Source organism: Salmo salar, chromosome 09 (genome assembly GCF_965601325.2).
Source record: "Salmo salar chromosome 09, fSalSal1, whole genome shotgun sequence".
Taxonomy (NCBI): Eukaryota; Metazoa; Chordata; class Actinopteri; order Salmoniformes; family Salmonidae; genus Salmo; species Salmo salar.
Genome location: NC_138299.1, coordinates 134,027,896 through 134,053,206, shown reverse-complemented (window position 1 = coordinate 134,053,206; position 25,311 = coordinate 134,027,896). Strand labels below are relative to the sequence as shown.

At 43.0% G+C, this 25,311-nt stretch overlaps 1 protein-coding gene across 4 annotated transcripts in view; it reads left to right on the top strand.

The window, feature by feature from the left end:
• The window catches only part of LOC106612833 (LIM domain kinase 1), an 84,564-nt gene that overhangs the window by 53,215 nt on the left and 6,038 nt on the right, over positions 1–25,311 (top strand). For 2 of the 4 annotated variants that reach the window (XM_014214385.3, XM_014214386.3), the window contains 11 exons: positions 10,963–11,072; positions 12,156–12,356; positions 12,956–13,061; positions 13,342–13,538; positions 14,093–14,282; positions 16,173–16,259; positions 17,780–17,911; positions 18,193–18,252; positions 18,795–18,860; positions 24,283–24,436; positions 24,634–24,689. In XM_014214385.3, coding sequence (XP_014069860.1) covers positions 10,963–11,072; positions 12,156–12,356; positions 12,956–13,061; positions 13,342–13,538; positions 14,093–14,282; positions 16,173–16,259; positions 17,780–17,911; positions 18,193–18,252; positions 18,795–18,860; positions 24,283–24,436; positions 24,634–24,689 — 1,359 coding nt within the window. Of the gene's footprint in view, positions 1–854; positions 1,116–10,962; positions 11,073–12,155; positions 12,357–12,955; positions 13,062–13,341; positions 13,539–14,092; positions 14,283–16,172; positions 16,260–17,779; positions 17,912–18,192; positions 18,253–18,794; positions 18,861–19,254; positions 24,260–24,282; positions 24,437–24,633; positions 24,690–25,311 lie in introns of those variants that run through there. The other 2 variants (XM_014214388.3, XM_045724595.2) reach the window with 2 other exon arrangements.

The following is a 25,311-nucleotide window of genomic DNA, read 5'->3' as shown; positions in this document are numbered from 1 at the left end:
AGCCTCATGAGCTTAATACAACTGTCTCACCCTATCATAACCCCAAATATAAGGTTTTATTACCTCATTATGGTGTTGAGGTTTGGTCATCTTCCTCTTAGGTGTTTGATGTTCCAGGTGGTTTGTACAGTAGATTGCGTTTAGGTTTTAAAAGGTATGTTTGTACTCTAATCTTCCAATATGTGCTTTTACAGATGTAGGATCTTAATTTGATCACCCAGGAAATGTTAAACGTGTAGTTTATTTGAGGTTTAAAAAGGCTTCGGAATTTTGTAATATCCACTGAAATTTCAGACTCGATTTTCCGTTATGAAAAATGTATCAACCCCTATGAAAATGTCCATGAATTATAATCCACATAATAATTCACATTTCCTGTTGCTGCAGGATTATTTTCCCGCTGTAGCAAACTGGCTCAAATTAAGATCCTACATTTGTAGAATCAGTCTGTCATCCTTCCCATTAGTACAGTAAGCCCATTAATGCAAGCAATGTTAGATGACATGGTGGTGTTGCGTGAGGGCTTTGGCTGGCCCCCTTTTTTTTATTTTACATTTCCGACAGAGTATTAAATATGATCGCCTGTTATCTGTGACTGAGCTAGAGGAGGTTTGGAATAGGGGGGACTAGGGAAAGGGGATGGGGGAAGAAAGAGGGAGAAATATAGGAGGGGGGTATTTTCTGAAGACATCAGAGAGGAGACACAGCCAGCAGGCGCATGGGTGGGCTGGACCAGGCAGGAAACGATGAGGTCATAGAAACATAGAGAGAGAGTGGCTGCTGCTTGTTAGAGTGAGCGAGAGAGAGAGAGAGGCAACGAGGGAGGGAGGGGAATGAGCAGCCTGTGACATCGTTTCAGAGATGAGCTCAGTGGCAAAGGCGTGGACAGCTCCTCTCTTTCTCTCTCTCGCTCTCTTCCTCATCCTTTTCTCTCTCTCTCATTTGGCCTCTGCCTCTGTGTTGTTGTGACAGCAGTGTGGGCTCACCAGAATGAACTAGTCTTTCCGGGAGTAGAGTGGACTGTAAAGGATAGCAGCAGCAGGGAGGCTGTCATGGTGTCAGATTTATTTTTCTGGGGATTTTGCTGTCTCAAGCTGTGGAAAAGGGACAGAAAGGTAAGATGGCTTTCCCTATGTAGACTGTGATGGAGTGAAAGGGCTTGGCTAGCTTCAGCCGGTTGATTGGCAGGGTGGCAGTCGGGCTGTCTCAAGTGGCTTGTGTTGAGTAAGCAGGCCTGATTCTGCTGTGTTTGTGTTTTAGGTCTCCATCTCTCTCTCTATTGCATGTTTTAAGTAGAAATAGGACATCAATATTGATATTGTATCGTTCCCTAAAATGATCTTGTTAAGAGATACAGTATGTTCCTGTTGAAATGGTTGCAATGATCTCTAACAAACTGGGTCCATGACATATACATTTTTTATTTCATAATTTTAGTTTTTTTGTTTCATGAAATAGACATGTGTCGGGGCGGTCACATGGTCTATATTTAGAGTAGGTCCTGCCTTAGATAAAGCATACTTTGAGCCCCAGCTACAGTAGGCTAGGCTTGTTAAAGATTGATTGTAGTGCTGAGATGCCTGCAGCCTGCACTGTACATATGCACAGTATAAACTCACAGGCACATGTACACGCAACCACACACACACACACACACACACACACACACACACACACACACACACACACACACACACACACACACACACCGTATAGACAGTACAGTGGTTTCTCTGTGCCTCTACCGGATGTCCACCTATCCATCAGATGGAACTCAAAGCTTCATTGACTGACCATGAGGTATCCTGCTGATTTCATTAACAGCAGTTCTAAAGCAGTTGTGGCTCATCATGATGCTGTTGATGCTACATGATGGCCTTAACATGTTGTTGATGCTACAGGATGGTGTTAACATGCTGTTGATGCTACAGGATGACCTTAACATGCTGTTGATGCTACAGGATGACCTTAACATGCTGTTGATGCTACAGGATGGCCTTAACATGTTGTTGATGCTACAGGATGGCCTTAACATGCTACAGGATGGCCTTAACATGTTGTTGATGCTACAGGATGGCCTTAACATACTACAGGATGGCCTTAACATGCTGTCGATGCTACAGGATGACTTTAACATGCTGTAGATGCTACAGGATGGCCTTAACATGCTGTTGATGCTACAGGATGACCTTAACATGCTACAGGATGGCCTTAACATGCTGTCAATGCTACAGGATGGCCTTAACATGTTGTTGATGCTACAGGATGGCGTTAGCATGCTGTAGATGCTACAGGATGACCTTAACATGTTGTAGATGCTACAGGATGGCCTTAACAAGCTGTTGATGCTACAGGATGACCTTAACATGCTGTAGATGCTACAGGATGGCCTTAACATGCTGTAGATGCTACAGGATGGCCTTAACATGCTGTTGATGCTACAGGGTGACTTTAACATGCTGTTGATGCTACAGGATTACTTTAACATGCTGTTGATGCTACAGGATGACGTTAACATGCTGTTGATGCTACAGGATGGCCTTAACATGCTACAGGATGGCCTTAACATGCTGTTGATGCTACAGGATGGCCTTAACATGTTGTTGATGCTACAGGATGGCCTTAACATGTTGTTGATGCTACAGGATGGCCTTAACATGCTGTTGATGCTACAGGATGACCTTAACATGTTGTTGATGCTACAGGATGGCCTTAACATGCTACAGGATGGCGTTAGCATGCTGTAGATGCTACAGGATGACCTTAACATGCTGTTGATGCTACAGGATGACTTTAACATGCTGTAGATGCTACAGGATGACGTTAACATGCTGTTGATGCTACAGGATGGCCTTAACATGTTGTTGATGCTACAGGATGGCCTTAACATGCTGTTGATGCTACAGGATGGCTTTAACATGCTACAGGATGGCCTTAACATGCTACAGGATGGCCTTAACATGCTACAGGATGGCCTTAACATGCTACAGGATGGCATTAGCATGCTGTAGATGCTACAGGATGACCTTAACATGCTGTTGATGCTACAGGATGGCCTTAACATGCTACAGGATGGCCTTAACATGCTACAGGATGGCCTTAACATGCTACAGGATGGCCTTAACATGCTACAGGATGGCCTTAACATGCTACAGGATGGCCTTAACATGTTGTTGATGCTACAGGATGGCCTTAACAAGCTGTTGATGCTACAGGATAGCCTTAATATGTTGTTGATGCTACAGGATGACCTTAACATGCTGTTGATGCTACAGGATGACTTTAACATGCTGTTGATGCTACAGGATGGCCTTAACATGTTGTCGATGCTACAGGATGGCCTTAACATGCTGTTGATGCTACAGGATGGCCTTAACATGCTACAGGATGGCCTTAACATGCTACAGGATGGCCTTAACATGCTACAGGATGGCCTTAACATGCTACAGGATGGCCTTAACATGTTGTTGATGCTACAGGATGGCCTTAACAAGCTGTTGATGCTACAGGATAGCCTTAATATGTTGTTGATGCTACAGGATGACCTTAACATGCTGTTGATGCTACAGGATGACCTTAACATGTTGTTGATGCTACAGGATGGTGTTAACATGCTACAGGATGACCTTAACATGCGTTGATGCTACAGGATGACCTTAACATGCTGTTGATGCTACAGGATGGCCTTAACATGTTGTTGATGCTACAGGATGGCCTTAACATGCTGTTGATGCTACAGGATGACCTTAACATGCTGTTGATGCTACAGGATGGCCTTAACATGCTACAGGATGACCTTAACATGCTGTTGATGCTACAGGATGACCTTAACATGCTGTCGATGCTACAGGATGACCTTAACATGCTGTCGATGCTACAGGATGACCTTAACATGCTGTCGATGCTACAGGATGACCTTAACATGCTGTTGATGCTACAGGATGGCCTTAACATGCTGTTGATGCTACAGGATGGCCTTACTTAACATGCTGTTGATGCTACAGGATGGCCTTAACATGCTACAGGATGGCCTTAACATGCTACAGGATGGCATTAGCATGCTGTAGATGCTACAGGATGACCTTAACATGCTGTTGATGGTACAGGATGGCCTTAACATGCTACAGGATGGCCTTAACATGCTACAGGATGGCCTTAACATGCTACAGGATGGCCTTAACATGCTACAGGATGGCCTTAACATGCTACAGGATGGCATTAGCATGCTGTAGATGCTACAGGATGACCTTAACATGCTGTTGATGGTACAGGATGGCCTTAACATGCTACAGGATGGCCTTAACATGCTACAGGATGGCCTTAACATGCTACAGGATGGCCTTAACATGTTGTTGATGCTACAGGATGGCCTTAACAAGCTGTTGATGATAGCCTTAATATGTTGTTGATGCTACAGGATGACCTTAACATGCTGTTGATGCTACAGGATGGCCTTAACATGCTGTTGATGCTACAGGATGACCTTAACATGTTGTTGATGCTACAGGATGGTGTTAACATGCTACAGGATGACCTTAACATGCTGTTGATGCTACAGGATGGCCTTAACATGTTGTTGATGCTACAGGATGGCCTTAACATGCTGTTGATGCTACAGGATGGCCTTAACATGCTACAGGATGACCTTAACATGCTGTTGATGCTACAGGATGACCTTAACATGCTGTCGATGCTACAGGATGACCTTAACATGCTGTCGATGCTACAGGATGGCCTTAACATGCTGTTGATGCTACAGGATGACTTTAACATGCTGTTGATGCTACCGGATGACTTTAACATGCTGTTGATGCTACCGGATGACTTTAACATGCTGTAGATGCTACAGGATGACCTTAACATGCTGTTGATGCTACAGGATGACTTTAACATGCTGTTGATGCTACAGGATGGCCTTAACATGCTGTTGATGCTAAGTGGTAAACAGGGGTTTTCCAGTGAACAGGCATGAACCAAGCCCTGTTTGGGGTTGCTGGGTGCTGTTTCTGCCACTTGGTCTGGTCTAATCATATTTGCTTTGTTTATTCTTTCTAAATGAGTCGCAGTCAGAAACAAAATGAAAGCCTGTGTTGCCAAATGAGATCTAAGTAGGAAGGAAGGCAGTGAACAGGAGGGAAGCCAACTGGTGATTGGAGCTGCTGAACTCTTAGGGGGAAAAAAAGGTGCCATCTAGAACCTTGAAGTCCCCATAGGTGAACCATTTGAACAACGCTTTTTGGTTCCAGGTAGAACCCTTTCTACACATGGTTCTACATGAAACCAGAAAGGGTTCTACCTGGAACCAAAAAGGGTTCTCCTATGAGGACAGCCAAAGAACACTTTTGGAACCCTTTTTTCTGAGAGTGTGTGGATAGGATGGAGGTGATGTCCTTTTTCTACTCAAGATCCAGGCCATGCTCCACTTCTCTTCTCTCCACAGTTTAGGTTTGGTATGGAAATTGAAAAGCCAAATTTCATTGCTTGATGAATTGATTTAAATGCAGGTTTCTATATTATAGACGTTCTATCCATTTGTTATATGGAGATTTGACTGATCCTGATCCTCCAGCACCTCAACATGCATGGCCCGAATGGCTTTGGAATTTGGAATCCCCCATAAAGCATTTTTGGAATTTTACCTAGAATTCACTCTCGTTGGGGTATCAGGAGTATCTGTTAACTGCTGAATGTGCTGCTGATGTAACCAATTCCTGATGTCAACATCAGCTTGTGTAGCATGAAAAGTACTTGTTTTCTGTCATAGTTCTTGTGTGAATTCTTGCTGGTGGTTTATTGGTTTTATGTGTACTTACTTGTCAGCCTCAGAAGGCCTCAAAAACAGAAAAGGTTGAGAAGCCCTGAACCTCAATAGGTCACTGGAATAGCTAATCATCGCCAGGTCTCCCATAATGTGGTTAGTTACACCAACCGGATCCCCTCTGTGCCAGCTCTGCATCACATCATGGTGTGTTAGGATTAGGTCATTGTTATAGATTTATCCTGCCTGGGATGGGTTAGTGAAGTCATGGCAGTGTGGGCTAATATCAGTTTAAATGAGAATGTGTGCGTGCGTGTGACTGTGTGCGTGCGTGGTGTAGTGTTTACATCAGGTTAACTGACGTAAGCGGTCATACCTTATGTTGCTAGTGTTTTATAGTCTCCATGACTCTCCACACATCCATATCACTATATCGGCAAGACCCTCCACAGGCCCACAATGCATCAGTATAACTGGAAGTCCATACAGGAAACATAAGTGAACAACTGGCTAAAGTTCCAATAGTTTTGCAAGCAGAAAATGTCCTAAACTCAATATGGAGACTCCCTAACTTCCCTAGCCCCCTCCCTCCCCCCTCATCTGTTGTTTACACCGGAGAACCTGAGAGTGTCATTGTGACACCAGAGGGTCATAAATACCTCTGATTGGTCCAACATGGGCCATACACATTCCACAGGCTGTCTGAAAACAGACACACACACACACACACACACACACACACACCACTAAATGGATTAGCCTCCCAACTTATCATCATAATGTTTGGGTCGTCAAACACTTAAAGTTGAAACTTTGACACATTTAAGTACTGAAATGACAGCTTCTGAATGGCTGTCTCATCATAATATCACCAGGGGTATTTCCTCATTCTTGTGTAACAGAACTCAGTTTATTACACTAGTTCGAACTCATTTGCATTATCACTTGTGCTTTGGGAAAGGCCTCAAATAAACACTATTTATTTGCAATGATTTGGTTTACAGTTTAGGAAGAGGAGAAGAGATGAGTTATTGGACAAAGCCAATTAAAGATTTGCCTGGTTGTATATATGAGTAGTTCCAGGCAACTTCCTGCTTTCTATTTCCAGATGAATTGCATTTCTCACTACTTTATCTTCATCACAAGTCCCCAGCTGGTGCAGTCATTGTTCATTATAGGATCATGCTTAATATGTGACCGCCTCCCTCCAGCTCACCATGGTAACACACTGTTTCCAGATGCTTCTCCATGGCGACCTCACTCTTCCCAAAGGAAACGTGCTGATGGTTTGGATTGTTGTGGACAGTGGTCCTGTGTGCGCCACATGACCAAGCCACACGGCTCTCTTACATACAGAGAGAGAGAGAGAGAGAGTGCGGGAGGTAGCAAGAGACCAGCTGTGGGTAGTTACAGTATGTTCTGTAAGTTATCCCCACTCATTGTAAATTGAAGATTTTTAACACATTTTTTGGCAGGTTTCTCATGCTACATAGTTTCATTCTGAGTTATTGTGAATGAAGTCAATTATCAGTGAGACAAAGGTAATATAACTTTCCACCTATGAGAGATGTACAGGGTTATTGTTAGCTTCTCTATCTTTTCTTTCTTTCTCTCCCTTTTCCTCTCTCTCGCTCTCTCGCTCGCTCTGCTCTGTCCCTCAGGCTTTTGATGTCGGAGTCTTTTCTTTGTGCGTGTGCAGCAGCAGCTGTCAGTTGTCAGATGTGGTTGGAGAGAAGTGTGTGTGTGGGGTGGAGTGTGTAGGAAAGGAGGGGGCGGGGCGGGGGTCGACAAATGGCAGCAGCCACAGTGTCAGAGTGTGACAGGCATCACACTGTCTCTTCCTCTCCATCCAGCTGTCCTTCTTCTCCTCCCCACGGGGGGCTCACACCTGAGACTGGCCACTGCCTGCCACACACACACAAACCCACCCACGCACATTATGTACACACACACGCACACAGCAAAATCTACTGACAGTGTTAAATTTAACGCTGGCCCAATGTCTATACGGGTCCACACTTTTCAGTGTTAAATTAACACACTGCTTAGTGTAGTCCCGTGTGGCTCAGTTGGTAGAGCATGGTGTTTGCATGGTGTTTGCAACGCCAGGGTTGTGGGTTCAATTCCCACGGGGGACCAGTATGGAGAAGAAAAAAAAAGAATGTATGAAATGTATGCATTCACTACTGTAAGTTGCTCTGGATAAGAGCGTCTGCTAAATGACTAAAATGTAAATGTAGTGTAAAGCCTTATTTGCATATTACCCAGAATGCCGTTCAAGTGAATTGTAGAGTTAACACCCATGACTGTATTTGTTAATGACAAAGACATGGTTGTTGATTTCATCCATTTTCAGTCCTGAAACCTTCATCAAGTGACATCCTAAGCAAATATGTTATCATTAAAAATGTATTATTTAACACAATACAACAAGTATTTTGAAGGCCTAGTTTTACTCTACACAGTGAATGGCCTGAAACTCTTGGTTTTCAGTCCTGCAAGTCACATTATTTTGGCTTGCAAAGTGATTTGTAATTCCTATTGGAATCCAACCAAAGTGGGGTTATCCAACATCTGACATTTTTATTCAGTCGCAACCTGCATTCAGACTGACTGCCGGGTTGGGAAGACTAAGATATGGACTACCTAAACCATCTAAACTGGAACAACCATTTCAATAACTGGTGCAACAAAGTAACAGATTGGATTAGTTTAGAAAAATGTATGTTATTTATATTTGAGTAGCATAAGATTAATCAATCAGTGTACATGCAAAACATAGATATTGAAACAAACAATTCTAAAAATCAACCTGCAATAGAGCATGCTGGGAAATATTATAATGATGGGTGTGGTTTTGGTTTAACATGGGTTATTAACACCAACACTAGGGTTCACTTGCAGAGTTCATTTAACACCTGAATCACCACTAGAAATATTACACTGAATCATCAACGCACGCACACACACACACTCACTCACTCACTTACACACACGCTCACAGGCATATTCTACTATCTGACTTTACTCTATAGAAGACATTTTGACCCCTATCTTTCATAATTTGTTGTACTTCATTCTCAACACAGCACATGCTCTAATATGTCTATAATTATAATCTTATCTCCCTCCCTCTGAGTCTCTGTGATGTGGTGTTTACACGTACTGTGATCATAAAGATGTCAGCCACTTGTCATTGTTTTACCCTCCCTACTCCACTCCAAATCACAATGACTGTGTCTCAACAAGCCCTTGAGGCTGCTTTTCTTTACCAACTCATTTCATGTTCCGTCTGCTCCAGAGCTCAAATGGAAGCCAATTACACAGTCATTACCTTCTCTCTTCTCATTCTCTCTCTGAGTCCCTGTGCTCTGTTGTTAACATGAACAATCAAGGTTAAAAAGGTTCAAACATAGATCATGGAGTCAACCCATTTATCCCTTTCTTTTTTATTCTCTCTCTCTCTCCATTCCTTTCTGCATCAGTAGATGCTCAGAGTCAGACATAGCTTTTCCTGTGGCTGGGATGAGCTGCTCATGTTAATGACTTATTATTGATTAATTCCTTAATGTGTTCCAATGACTTCCTCCAAGCAGCCCGAGGGTACTCTCTCTGTGTGGGTTCTCTGGTTTCCATGGGAATGCTCCCTGGGGGGCGGGGCAGACATAGGGCTGTTTTTTGTTGTTGGTATCTATATTATCGACCATTTAAAAGCACTGTGCCCACTCTTAAAGGAAGTTGCTAGTGCCACACTTTTTTTATGAGGCTTGCAGCAGTGGAAGCCTCGAGATGGGGGGGTGAAATACAAATGTTTTCCAAAACTCATCAGAACAGTCTTTATTTCTCTCTTTTTTCTCATATTTCATAGATTACTCTTCTTTGTTCAGTATTCTCCCATCTCTCACATCCCTGAAAACGCCCCCTCAGTGAAATTTGAATTGCAGATCATTGCAGCTCTTGAGTGCCTACCACACCCACCTCAAGCCCAACCCTCTGCTGGAGAGAGAGAGAGAGAGAGAGAGAGAGAGAGAGAGAGAGAGAGAGAGAGAGAGAGAGAGAGAGAGAGAGAGAGAGAGAGAGAGGAGAGAGAGAGAGAGAGAGAGAGAGAGAGAGAGAGGAGAGAGAGAGATGAGAGAGAGAGAGAGAGAGAGAGAGAGAGAGAGAGAGGAGAGAGAGAGAGAGAGAGAGAGAGAGAGAGAGAGAGAGAGAGAGGAGAGAGAGAGAGAGAGAGAGAGAGAGAGAGAGAGAGAGAGAGAGAGAGAGAGAGGAGAGAGAGAGAGAGAGAGAGAGGAGGAGAGAGAGAGAGAGAGAGAGAGAGAGAGAGAGAGGAGAGAGGAGAGAGAGGAGAGAGAGAGAGAGAGAGAGAGAGAGAGAAAACGTCAACCTCTGTCTTTGAGGAGCTACAAGGTCACCCAGGTTCTTGTTTAAGTAAAGCCCCTGATTAGGCCCTATCCAACCAGGGATGTTGACCCATTTGCATTTAAGGTAATTCTACCTGGGTGGGTTCTATGTATAGATTAGCATTCCATGTGTAAGTCAGGCCCTAGTGGGTCTTACATCTTTCAGTAAATGACAATACATATCGTGAGCTATAAGGAAAACCTTTTGCCAAAAGCTTTCTCAAGTGGCATCATTTAGACCAATTTGCCTATAAGCATATATAAGGAGCCTGTGTGACTGTGGTATCTGTTTGTTTACAAATCTAGTCGTGGTCGGTAATTTAACTGGTTCTGCTGTTTTGAGCCGCAATTCAATTCTCAGCTCCCTGCTTCTGCCAGTGATTGGATTGAGCTAGATAGAAACCAGCCTGAAGCTAATAACGCTGATATCAGCCACAGCAATCTAGCCCTCCTTGCACTGGTTAACCTGCATCTGCCCTAGTTTGTTTCTCCGTTTGTTGCTGTTATTGTGATGCGATGCATCTACTGACCTGAACAAGTAGTGAACTTATAGTAGACTTGTAGTACATTCTCTTTGCTTTGTTTAATGTTTGACCTGTCATTGTGTTGTTTTGTAGATTTCTCTTTGCCTTGCTTTTCCGTCTTGGTCAGACAGGTGGTCATTGCAAGAGAATAATTTGGTTTGCAATTGACCGACCTGCTAAAATAAAGGTTGAATAAAAGGATGAAAAGAAGTTGTTTAGCTGACTCTTAACCCTACCTAGGAATCCTACCCTGACCCCTCCCTCTGCGTGTGTCTTCTAGGTCGCAGGGGAACAGAAGTACCACCCAGAATGCTTCACCTGTCTGAACTGCAGAGCCTTCATCGGAGATGGAGACACCTACGCACTGGTGGAGAGGTCCAAACTATACTGGTACATTATAGTGATCATACAACTGTATTTATAAAATGATCCTCATATATTTCAGTCAGTGCTAATAGGGTGTAGAGATTCAGTAGACTCAAGGGAAGGTCATTATTTGTCTTGGAGACGAGAGGTTATAATTTGTTCAAAACGTTATTACAGTAACACCAGTGCTGTGCAGCCTGGCCACTGTAGCCCAAAGCAGAAATAGAAATGTGGAAATAACGGTAGTGGTGGATAGAGAAGCAACGGACATGAGGTAAGGAAGGGGGTACTGTATGACACACACACACACACACACACACACACCCTGACACGAGGAGGGAGGAAGGGATGTTGAAATGCAAGCAGTCATTGTCCTGTGAGCTCTGAATGGATGTGTGTTTGTGATGGGAGGTTAACTAGATCATTATTCTGCCACTTGACATTCTGGCACAATGTTAGAATATTATTTCATTCTATCAGGTGATACACACAGAAATGTAAATGATCACTTACACTACCGTTCAAAAGTTTGGGGTCACTTAGAAATGTCCTTGTTTTTGAAAGAAAAGCACATTTTTTGTCCATTAAAATACATTTACATTTAAGTCATTTAGCAGACGCTCTTATCCAGAGCGACTTACAAATTGGAAGGCCAGAATCCTGGAGTTGCCTCTTCACTGTTGACGTTGAGACTGGTGTTTTGCGGGTACTATTTAATGAAGCTGCCAGTTGAGGCGTCGGTTTCTCAAACTAGACACTCTAATGTACTTGTCCTCATTAAAAATCAGACGTTTCCAGCTACAATAGTCATTTACAACATTAACAATATCTACACTGTATTTCTGACCAATTTGATGTTATTTTAATGGACAAAAAATGTGCTTTTATAAAAACAAGGACATTTTTAAGTGACCCCAAACTTTTGAATGGTAGCGTAGTATGTCCAAAATAAAAAGTGTAATATGTGTAAATGCCATTGTGTATAAGAACAAATTATATTTTCATTGTTATTTTTCTGTATTAATATAGCATTACGGATATTCGTACACTTGTCTATTCTATCTATGCTGACCTCCCCCTGCGTCTCTGCCCCTTCTCCCTCCACAGTGGCCACTGTTACTACCAAACCATTGTGACGCCTGTGTCCCTGTCAGACTCACCATGCTCCAGGATCCCTCACACGGTGACCCTGGTGTCCATCCCAGCCTCCACAGACGGGCGGAGAGGGATCTCAGTCGCCATCGACCAGCCTCTCAGCCCTCTCAGTCCCAACGGCTACGGCCCTGAACACACTGTCAGGGTGTCACAGTGAGTATAGAGGAAGGATGAGGGGGGTAGGAGGGATGGAAGGAGAGAGAGGGGGGTAGGTAGGCAATGGGAGGGTGGAGATAAGGAGGGATAGGGAAAGAGAGAGGGGGAGCAAGAGAGGGAAAAGATTATTCCTTATGTCAGTGGGACTTCCTGGTTTAATTAAGAATTGTAATAAATACTCCAAGGGAGGGATGGATTGGGGGAGGGAAGAAGCGAGGGGGGAATGGATGGGGAGGCTAACAGAAGGATTGGAGATGAATGAACAGGAGACATGGAAGTCAGAGAAAAGCACAGAATGGAAGTGAGGGAAAGAGAGGACATTGTTATTTAAATCCAGGGTAGATTAAATACTATACCCATGTCCTTGTACAACTAAAGAGATGGAAAGGATCTAGCAGTATATACGCAGTCCGGTCTTTTATCTTTCCAGTGGACCAGTATACCATTCTGTACATGTTAGATTTTCTAAAGTCTCACGCTGTCATACTTCCTAGACTTATGATGTAATGCCTCGGCTAATGTAATGGGAGAAAGATGGATATCGAGGTTAAATCTGTGTCCAACTGCTTATCGGTGTTCTCTCATTCCTTCTCCAGGGTGGACTCTGAGTTGATCAGTCCAGATGTGAAGAACTCCATACATGTCGGAGACCGGATCCTGGAGATCAACGGAACACCCATCAGGAATGTTCCTCTCGATGAGGTAACCTAACTGACATCTCTTCTACCTGTGTTGCTGTTAGACATCAATATTAGTGAGATGTTAATGAAATTCAAGGCTTGATGTTAGAAGATCTAAGTTTAAGTCCTTACTCATGTTTAATCTACAGAACATGGAGTTGATAGACACTAGGAGGCAATCTCATTCACTCCACCAAAACATGAACACTCTTAGCCATGCTACGCTATATTTTATGCTAGATTCTACATGTTATGTTACATTCTAATGCTAAACTGATCATATTTTTCCTCCGCTCCACCAGATTGACCTGCTCATCCAGGAGACCAGTCGTCTGCTCCAGTTGACCATAGAGCACGACCCCCACGACCAGGGGGGTTCAGAGGGGGAGACGGTGGACGGACCCCTGATCACTCCTCTGTCTGGCGGTCCCAGCCCCATCCTCCCCATCACCCAACCCCCACACCCAGACATCAATAACCTACGCTCACGCATGATCACGTAAGGACTAATCTCAGTGATATTTACAGATGCACAAATACATGCTGTTTTGGACATGGTGTTTTGGTTTATTTCAAGTACAGTATGAATAGGATAGAAAATGAAAGAAATACGCAACAAAATACAGATTTATATGAAATCTTCAGCTAAATAAATGTATGCAGAAATAAAAGCATTCAACGTGTACTAAACACATTTTAGACATAATTAGCTTACATGAATTACATTTTATTGGTGCAAATGTGTGGGCTGACATACATTACATTATTTCAGCTCTCCAGCGAAATGGATGAGCAATGTCTAACTGTAGTCACGCTGTCGCTCCAATTTCATAATTAGTATATAACGGTAGTAGATGCTAGACTGATGCCTTATGACAGGGTTGGCAGCATCATTTAACACTGTGAAGGGCAGTATGGATGCCCATCAGTGATCCTGTGAGGCTGATGATTTATTTTTCTTCGTCTGTTCCATCTTTCTCTTATTCCTTCTCTCCACCTCTCACTCCCTTCCTTCTTGTATCTCTCTCTCCCTCTCTCCCCCTCTCTCTCCAGGCGGAGCTACAGTATTGATAAGTCTCCGTGCTCCAGTAACGCAGCGTCCCCTCTCTCTCAGAGGAAGGACATTAACCGCTCCGAGTCACTGCGGGTCGTCTCCAACAGTCGCATGCACCGGATCTTCCGGCCCTCAGACCTCATCCATGGAGAGGTGCTGGGAAAAGGCTGCTTTGGACAGGCCATCAAGGTAAACACACCAACCTTATGACATGGACATTGTCTGTTCAACTGTCCTCTCTGATAAAGATGACCTTGGAAAAGCATTTCATTTTGGGAGACAATTCCAACACCTTAAAACCTCTTACATCTAGATGTTCCGCTAGCGGAACGCCTCACCAATATCCAATGATAGAGCGTGGCGCGAATTACAAACACCTCAAAAATCCCAAAACTTCAATTTTTCAAACATATGACTATTTTACACCATTTTAAAGACAAGACTCTCCTTTATCTAACCACATTGTCCGATTTCAAAAAGGCTTTACAACGAAAGCAAAACATTAGATTATGTCAGGAGAGTACCCAGCCAGAAATAATCACACACCCATTTTTCAAGCTAGCATATAATGTCACAAAAACCAAAACCACAGCTAAATGCAGCACTAACCTTTGATGATCTTCATCAGATGACACTCCTAGGACATTATGTTATACAATACATGCATGTTTTGTTCAATCAAGTTCATATTTATATCAAAAACCAGCTTTTTACATTAGCATGTGACGTTCAGAACTAGCATACCCACCGAAAACTTCCGGTGAATTTACTAAATTACTCACGATAAACGTTCACAAAAACATAACAATTATTTTAAGAATTATAGACACAGAACTCCTTTATGCAATCGCGGTGTCCGATTTTAAAATAGCTTTTCGGTGAAAGCACATTTTGCAATATTCTGAGTAGATAGCCCGGCCATCATGGCTAGCTATTTTGACACCCACCAAGTTTGGCACTCATCAAACTCAGATTTTACTATAAGAAAAACTGGATTACCTTTGCTGTTCTTCATCAGAATGCACTCCCAGGACTTCTACTTCAACACCCAATGTTGTTTTGGGTCCAAATAATCCATAGTTATATCCAAATAGCTGCGTTTTGTTCTTGCGTTCAAGACACTATCCGAAGGGTGACGCGCCGGCGCGTATCGTGACAAAAAAAATCAAAATATTCCATTACCGTACTTCGAAGCATGTCAAATGCTGTTTAAAATCAATTTTTATGCGATTTTTCTCGTAAAATAGCGATAATATTCCAACCGGGAGACCTTGTTTTCGTTCAAACACTGAAAATAGAAAATGGAGTCTTCACATGCGCACCAGTGTCATTGTTCTCAGAACGACCACTTTCCAAAAGCCTTACTGTTTTTCACCCAGGGACTGCAGAGTTATCATTTCCCGTTCTGGCGCCTTCTGAGAGCCTATGGGAGCCTTAGAAAATGTCACGTTACAGCAGAGTTCCTCTATTTTCGATAAAGAGGCTATAGAAGGCCAAGAAATGGTCAGACAGGGCACTTCCCATATAGAATCTTCTCAGGTTTTGGCCTGCCATATGAGTTCTGTTATACTCACAGACACCATTCAAACAGTTTTAGAAACTTTAGGGTGTTTTCTATCCAAATCAAATAATTATATGCATATTCTAGTTTCTGGGCAGGAGTAATAACCAGATTAAATCGGGTACGTTTTTTATCCGGCCGTGAAAATATTGCCCCCTATCCTAAACAGGTTAAAAATCCCACTTCACACTACTGAATGTGTGTAAAATGTTACTGCGTAGGAGCAGTATATTCTGTGTTCAAAAGTTCCAGAAGATGGCAGCATTGAGATGCTTTACAGAATGGTCTCAGATGAAACCAGAAAGTACAGTAGCCTATGTGTGCATCTGCTGCTTGGAAGATGCACTCAAGCAAGGGGTAAATATCCGCTTTGAGAGGGAGACCACATATATATCCAGGGTTTTTATTCCCAGATTCCCAGAGTTTACCTGTTGGGGTGAAATTAGCTTTGAACGGAAAGTACCCCCATGCCCTGTGGCGCAGGCTGATGACATCACGGTGTGTGTGTGTTTCTGCAGGTGACCCACAGAGAGACAGGGGAGGTGATGGTGATGAAGGAGCTGATTCGTTTCGATGACGAGACACAGAGGTCATTCCTAAAAGAAGTGGGTGACATCACTCTTTCAACCTTGACTTCTTTTGCCTTTGTTGATGTGTCACCATCAGGGTTCAACGGGGTCAAATCAGGAGATACATTGAGATTCTAAATTCAATTTGCTTATGAATGATTTTAGATAAGCCTTATATATTAAAGGTTTATGAAGGTACACCATCCATCTCTTTCCTTTATTCCAATGATTTGAACCACCACACGCAATGACAATCTCTGTGCTTGTCCCAAAGAGCTCCCACTTCTTCTAAGGACAGTACAATCCTGTGCTACGCATCTACAGAACATGTATCGTCAAGAACAATGCTTTGGCTTAGTTCAGTGACAGAGATCACAGACCATGTTTCTAACCCTGGCCACTATTGATAACATTGCTGGTCTAGGTTTACCACAGAGTGTAGTTTATCAAGCTCTGAATGTCATGTTTAGATGACAGTCATACACACCACTACACCTCGTAAAAAGTACCCCACCCTAATTAGGCTGTGAAGGGTGGACAGATAGTCATTAGAGGTATACACCCTTTGCCGCATCCGTCCCAGATACACAGACACTCACATCGACAATCAAATGCACACTCGCCACACGTGTGCACACATACAAATACACTATTCTACCCTGCATTCTACTCTCCTCTTCAGGAAACACTGTGTGAAAACTGAGATGTGCAGGTTAACACCCGTAGTCCCTTTAATAACTCTGTAAGCAGTTAAAACAACAGGCCACGACCGCCCACCAACAAACAAACAGCTAGAGGAAGGCAGACTGGGGTTTGTTTTATAACTGTTTTTATTAGTGCCCTGCCTGCATAACACTCCAATTACAAAGGAAGGGCTCCACTCTCACGCAAACTAATCACACACATCACAAACACCGCCTTGGGAATGGTTTCCTGAGTTCAAGACGTTTTTTAAGTTGTGTGATGGATTGGAGTCTTGCCCTTATGTTAGAGACATGGTAGTCCTTTTTAAAACCGTTGGCCTTTTGAGCCTTGGTGCCCATTTTAAATCAAAGCCTTCAAAAGAGTTGTCTCCCTCCCTTCCCTTGACTTCAGAGTAGCTTATGTAATGTTTACCTCCTTTAGGACCTAATCAGTTTTTCTCTCTTTGGGAAGCTGTAATAACCACGTATTATTCCTGTTTCTTGTTACAATTATGTCAAGTTAATGATAGGAGAGGAGACATCTTATATGTTTAGACCAGGAGGAAATGGTTATAGACTAAAATCAAAGTCTAGAAGGAGGAATGTCCATCTCACAAAGACCCTCAGGGCGGGAGACAAGGAGGTCTTTCACTAATTATGTAGCTACCCACCCAGTTCATCTAACTACTGCTTTTACTAAACCCACACAACCACTCCCACCAGCTCCTAGATGATTGGTCTTTATGAGGAGTCAGGACTCGGACAACTCCTGGACTGTAGCGCTAAATAGGGGTTCAATAACTAACAAAGGTCCCACATTTAAACCTAAAGTATCTTCTATGCCTTAAAATGTGTACCCTCCTCCCTCTCCAGGTGAAGGTGATGCGTTGTCTGGAGCACCCCAACGTGCTGAAGTTTATAGGTGTCCTCTACAAAGACAAGAGACTCAACTTCATCGCAGAGTACATCAAAGGAGGAACCCTGAGGGAGATCATTAAGAAAATGGTAACGGTGGTGTGTCTGTCTGTGTGTGTCTGTCTGTGTGGGATTTTAGTACTTTGTTGCGTGCACTTCTGTATGGGTGTGCCACTGCACCAGGTTGTGTGTGTGTGGTTGGGTGGCTGTGTCCCCATGAGTGCATAGTTGCGTGTTGTACATTGTGTCTCAGAGTCATCAGAGGATACAGGATTAGGATTAGAGAGCCTCTCTTTAGTTTTAATCACTGGTGTTTATGTTCTGTGAAACATCCAGAGTCTGATTCTATCCTTGGTTTGTCTTACTAACAGGATACCAACTACCCTTGGAATCAGAGAGTGAGCTTTGCTAAAGACATCGCTGCAGGGATGGTGAGTGAATGATCCATGCCTAATAGAATGTATAGAATGCCTCTAGAATAAAACCAAAAACAGATTAGAAGCTAGTGTACACTGTGGGTCTTGTCAGGACCAGGGCACCAGTGTTCACTGCTGCAATCAGAGAAACTGCAGTGCAGTGGTGGTGAATAGAATAACACACACAGTGCAGTCAAACTAACCATGCTCACATTGCCCTCCAGTGGAGATCTAGAGGAAGTGTAAGCAGCAGTGTTGTTCACATGTGTAGCAGATTTTCCCTATATGAAAATTACAGCTTGAATTCCTTCTGGTTTAGGGCATCATGGGTAGTCATAGTGTGTTGCCTTTGATTTGGGTTTACAGTGATGAATATAGCACATGACTGTAGATTAGTGAATGTACAAAGGCTATACTCTGCCAAGGGTTTGAAAGAAGAACAATGCACATTTGTTCCACTAGGCACTGGTTTGAGGTTTAGGCTTAATACCTAATTCTCTTGTTTTCTTTCTTTCACTCTCTCTCTCTTTCCATCCCTCTCTCTTTCTGTCTTCCAGTCATATCTGCACTCCATGAACATAATCCACCGTGACCTGAACTCATACAACTGTCTTGTCAGAGAGGTGAGTACAGAGATGTGAGGTGTGTTCGCTCTCAAGGGTGCGTGTTTTCTTTGAGGATTAAGATCTAGATCACATACAGGTTTGTCTCTCATTGAAAGAGATGTGACAATGGAGATGTATTGACGTTAGACACAGAGAAACCTTTGTTAGGGTAAAGTACTGTACGGTAGTGTTTGTACCTCTCAAAGTCAACAGTCATAGTATTCACTCTCTTTATTCCTCTATGTTGTTGAGTGTGCTCTCTCTCTCTCGCTCTCTCTCTCTATCTGGCATGTGTCTTTATGTCTGTGGTAAGATGTATAGTCTTGTAGGTAGGTTTGCAGTGTGTTTGGTATTCTAAGTATTGTGATGCAGCAGATATGACTCTGTCTGTGTGTCCTCTGTCTCCCTTTAGAATAACAGTGTGGTGGTGGCAGACTTTGGGCTGGTGTTGATAGTATTTTGTTATTCAATTTCAAAAACATTACAATACATTCACAGATTTCACAACACACTGTGTGCCCTCAGGCCCCTACTCCACCACTACCACATATCTACAGTACAAAATCCATGTGTACGTGTGTTTATAGTGCGTATGTTATCGTGTGTGTGTATGCATGTGTCTGTGCCTATGTTTGTGTTCCTTCACAGTCCCCACAGTTCGATAAGGTGTATTTTTATCTGTTTTTAAAATGTAATTTTACTGTTTGCATGTGTTACTTGATGCGCAATAGAGTTCCTTGTTGTCATGGCTCTATGTAGTACTGTGCGCCTCCCATAGTCTGTTCTGGACTTGGAGACTGTGAAGAGACCTCTTGTGGAATGTCTTGTGGGGTATGCATGGGTGTCCGAGCTGTGCGCCAGTAGTTCAACCAGACAGCTTGGTGCATTCAACATGTCAATACCTCTCATAAATACAAGTAGTGATGAAGTCAATCTCTCCTCCACTTTGAGCCAGGACCGATTTGACAGGCATATTATTCATATTAGCTCTTTGTGTTCATCCAAGGGCCAGCTGTGCCGACAGTTCTGAGCCAATTGCAATTTTCCTAAACCCCTTTTTGTGGCACCTGACCACACGACTGAACAGTAGTCCAGGTGCGACAAAACTAGGCCCTGTAGGACCTGCCTTGTTGATAGTGCTGTTAAGAAGGTAGAGCAGCGGATTATTATGGACATACTTCTCCCTATCCTAGCTACTGTTGTATCAATATGTTTTGACCATGACAGTTTACAGTCCAAGGTTACTCCAATCAGTTTAGTCACCTCAACTTGCTCAATTTCCACATTATTATTTACAAGATTTAGTTGAGATTTAGGGTTTAGTGATTGATTTGTCCCAAATACAATGCTTTTAGTTTTAGAAATATTTAGGACTAACTTATTCCTTGCCACCCACTCTGAAACTAACTGCAAATCTTTGTTAAGCGTTGCAGTCATTTCAGTCGCTGTAGTAGCTGACATGTATAGTGTTGAGTAATCTGCATACATAGACACACTGGCTTTACTCAAAGCCAGTGGCATATCATTAGTAAAGATTGAAAAAAGTAATGGGCCTAGACAGCTGCCCTGGGGAATTCCTGATTCTACCTGGATTATGTTGGAGAGGCTTCCATTAAAGAACACCCTCTGTGTTAGACAGGTAACTCTTTATCCACATAGCAGGGGGTGTAAAGCCATAACACATAAGTTTTTCCAGCAACAGACTATGATCGATAATGTCAAAAGCAGCCCCCACAATATTTTTGTCATCAATTTCTCTCAGCCAATCATCAGTCATTGTGTAAGTGCTATGCTTGTTGAATGTCCTTCCCTATAAGCATGCTGAACATTTGTTGTCAATTTGTTTACTCTAAAATAGCATTGTACCTGGTCAAACACCATTTTTTCCCAGGAGTTTACTAAGGATAACAGGCTGATTGGTCGGCCATTTTGAGCCAGTAAAGGGGGCTTTACTAGTCTTAGGTAGCGGAATGACTTTTGCTTCCCTCCAAGCCTGGGGTCACACACATTCTAGTAGGCTTAAATTGAAAATATGGCAAATAGGAGTGGCAATATCATCCGCTATTATCCTCAGTAATTGTCAGACCCCGGGGGCTTGTCATTGTTGATAGACAACAATCATTTTTTTCACCTCTTCCACACTCACTTTACGGAATTCTAAATTAGAATTATTTTCTTTCATAATTTGGTCAGATATACTTGGATGTGTTGTGTCAGCTTTTCATGCCTAAGTTTACTAATCTTGCCAATGAAAAAATCATTGAGGTATTTGGCAATATCATTTGGTTTTGCGATGAATGAGCCATCTGATTCAATGAATGATTGAGCTGAGTTTTCCTTTTTTCCCAAAAATGTTATTTAGGGTGCTCCAAAGCTTTTTACTATTATTCTTTGTCATTTATCTTTGTTTCATAGTGTAGTTTCTTCTTCTTTTTATTCAGTTTGTCGCATGATTTCTCAATTTGCAATATGTTTGCTAATGAGTTGTGCAGCCAGACTTATTTGCCATTCCTTTTGCCTCCTCCCTCTCAACCATACAATTTTTCAATTCCTCATCAATTCAATGGGATTTAACTGTTTTGACAGTCATTTTCTTAATAGGTGCATGCTTGTTAGTAAATTGAATAAGCAATTTCATAAATGTGTCAAATGCAGTGTCTGTTTGCTCCTCTTTACACACCACAGACCAACAAATATTCTTTACATCAACAACATAGGAATCACTACAAAACGTATTGTATGACCTCTTATACACTATATTAGGCCCAGCCTTTGGAACTTTGGTTTTCCTAGATATGGCTACTAGATTGTGATCACTACATCCTGTCACGCCTGCTCCCGCTTCCCCTCGAGGGCGCCAGGCTGCCCTTCATCACGCACACCTGTCACCATCATTACGCACATCTGCGCTCATTGGACTCACCTGGACTCCTTCACGTTGTTGATTGCCCCCTCTATATCTGTCTGTTCCTCAGTTTTGTTCCCCGTGTCAGCATGGATGTCGTTATTTTCCCCCTGTCCAGATGTACTTCCTGTTCTGTTTCATGTCCGTGTTTCATTAAATGTTCACTCCCTGTATCTGCTTCTCGTCTCCAACGTCGATTCTTACACGTCTGATGGATCTGGATACTGCTTTCAAGCTCATTTCTGCAGCATAAGTAAAGATGTGATCAATACATGTTCATGATTTCATTCCTGTGTTGTTTGTAACTACCCTGGTAGGTTGACTGATAACCTGAACCAGGTTACAGGCACTGGTTACAGTTTGAAGCTTTTTCTTGATTGTGCAGCTTGATGAAAGCCAGTCAATATTTAAATCACCCAGAAAATATACCTCTCTGTTGATATCACATACATTATCAAGCATTTCACTCAGATATGCAGATACTGACTGTTAGGACTTGGTGGTCTATAGCAGCTTCCCACCAGAATGGGCTTTACATGAGGCAGATAAACCTGTAGCCATATTACTTCAACAGTATTTAACATGGGATCCTCTCTAATCTTTACAGGAATGTGGTTCTGAATATAAACAGCAACACCTCCACAATTGGCATTTCTATATTTTCTTTAAATGTTATAACCTTGTATTGCCACCACTGTATCATCAAAGATTTTATCTAAGTGAGTTTCAGAGATGGTCAGAATATGAATGTCATCTGTTACTAGCAAATGATTGATTTCATGAACCTTGTTTCTTAAGCTACATATGTTGACGTGGGTCTATTTTCAGCACTTTCTTCTGGGATGCTTGTTTTTATTGCATTACCGGGAAGCTTAGCATAAGTACATTTGCTCATGTTATTTATGTTAGTGCAGGGTGAGCTGCACACAGTGCTAACAGTATAAATCTGGTTCATAGGCACATGATTACTGCATACAATAGCTCAATAGCTCTAGGATCAGCAGAGGCATTCAGGGCAGTTAGAGGGACAAATTAGGTTACATACATTGTGTCTACCAAATGCCCCTGGTGTAATGTACATTTGCTGAGCGACACAATGGTAGGGATTAGCTGAGCTGGGCTTGGGTCATTGATAAGTCATTGTCTCAATGCAGCCTTATAATGCTGTGAAAGGATCCAGGAACACAAATGATTTGAGTGGATCCCATCCTCCTTATAAAACGTGTTTTGTTTCCAAAAGGTATTGAAATTGTCAACAAAAGTTACACCCATTGAGCTGCAATAATCACATAGCCAGTTGTGAAGATAAAATCCTGCTAAAGCGTTCCATGCCATGATTCTGAGAGGGCACAGGGCCAGATATGATGGGTCTTTTGTGGGTGTCTAGCAGAGAGTCAATCAGCTCTTTAAAATCCAGTTTCAACTGTTCAGAGCTGCCCTTCATAATGTCATTAACACCCCCATTACCTACGATAGAATCGATGGCCATGTCCTGACGTAGTACATTAGGGAGCAGCTTAGTAATGTAATTTACTCGAACTCCGGGATAGGACATTGTTTTTGCACCAGGAGCAGTCACATTTCTTACCATGGTGCTGCCCAAAATCACGGCTGGCGAGAAGGACGAGGAAATCTGCCAAAGTCCCACGCTTCACAGGATTCAGAGGACCCTTTATGGACAGGCGAGAGGCAGGATAACTTAAGCCCGTTGCTCTCGGCGCCTGCTGCAGGCCTCCGACAGATGGAGAAGCCCTGCTCGATCCAGAGCAGGGACGGAAGGCTGCCGATGTCAACTTCGAAATTGTAGTAGTAGGCACTGCGGCCCAAACACAGGCACCCCCAAAGGTGCAGGAAGATCAGGCTCCAGGACGTCAAAACTATTAGTTGTTTGTATCCACTCCGGGCCTCTTGTTGGGGCTTCCACGGCTCATGACATGCGACCATCGTTGATTGCCTTGCTCCTAATGCTGTGCTCCTTCGACACCGCTATCAGATGGGGAGCTCTGGGCAACACCGGCCAGTCTGATAACAAACGACAAGGCGGAGAAAACGCCTTCCAGCCACCAGTGTAGAGAATTGAACCATTCCACTCTACGTTTTCCCCAGTTTCTTACGTAGGCTAGCGACCTGCGTGATCAAGGAAGCCACCTCAAGCCTATAATCCTTGGCAAGTAAACAATTGCTGCATTGGAACTCCGAGTGATCCGGTTTATCTCGAAACAAAGGGTAGTAGATACAACTCCTACAAGAGGGCTCCATTGCAAAACTAATCTGGTACCAACTTCGTTATCTTGATGGCTAGCAGTTTAGCGTCTCAGTCAAGCATGCTTCAACCTGTCTGTTAAGCAGGATTCCGAGACAAGAAATAGAGGTCCTAGCTGTTAAAAGTTCGGTATTCGTATTTAATGAATAGCGATTTTGTTTTAATCAAAAATGACAAACCAAGTGTTTTCTAGCGTACAACGTTCAGCTGCTCACTCTGATCACGTATGGATGACTGTCTGCTCTGTTTGTCCCCTCTCTGTCTCCCTGTAGAATAACAGTGTGGTGGTGGCAGACTTTGGGCTGGCTCGGCTGATGGTGGAAGACAAGATCCAGGACAAGAGTCTCCTGCAGAAGAAGCCTGACCGCAGGAAGAGATACACTGTAGTGGGCAACCCCTACTGGATGGCCCCGGAGATGATCCACGGTATGTGGGTGTTCAGGGTTGACCTGTTTTAACCACCATTGCTTGAAATGCACTTAAATCGAATGACTCAACTAAATGGATTTTAAACAGAAAAATGTGAATTCTTCAGTTGTTTCAACACCACATACTGTAATACATTATGTCAGTACTCGGAAACGAATAACCTCATGTTTTACTTGGAATGTCTTCTCTCACAGGGAAAAGCTATGATGAAAAGGTGGACATCTTTTCCTTCGGGATCATGCTTTGTGAGGTGAGTGCCCATGACAGCAGAATATGGAAACAAAATGGAAACAATAGTCAGACGTATTCGTGTTCCTCATTAAATCCTTTTGAGTTATCTTAAAGTAGAGAGAGAAGGAGAGTGAGAGACCAACCAAGCAGCATGGTAACCATTAAGGTTGGTCACAGCAGCAATGGGCTGAACTGCTCTGTTAAAACGTTAAAATAACGCTGCAGTGAGAGATGCAGTGGGTCTATCTCCACATGGACGCCATTAGCCAGGGACTCTACAGAGGCAGAATTACAGAGGGGAAGTTCTCTTTATGTGGTGGGTGACTGACAGGGACAGGGACTGCCTGTGGTCTAGCTAGCTGATCTGGCTTCTTTTGGTGGTCCCTTGGGTCCCATTGGGCATACCCTCAGTCCCTCTATGCTTGGTATACCCTGTTATTGGGGACTGCCTTTCCCCTGGGCCTGGAGTCTCAGAACAATAAGTCAGATGTACATATGTATGATCTTAATTTGACCTATATTGTCACAGCAAAATAATCCTGCAGCAACAGGATTTGAACGTTTAGTCCATAATGTCGCTTGATTGGTGGTTAGGCTGGCCAAAAGCAGGCTATATGGAAAGTGCAATACTGTTAATATAA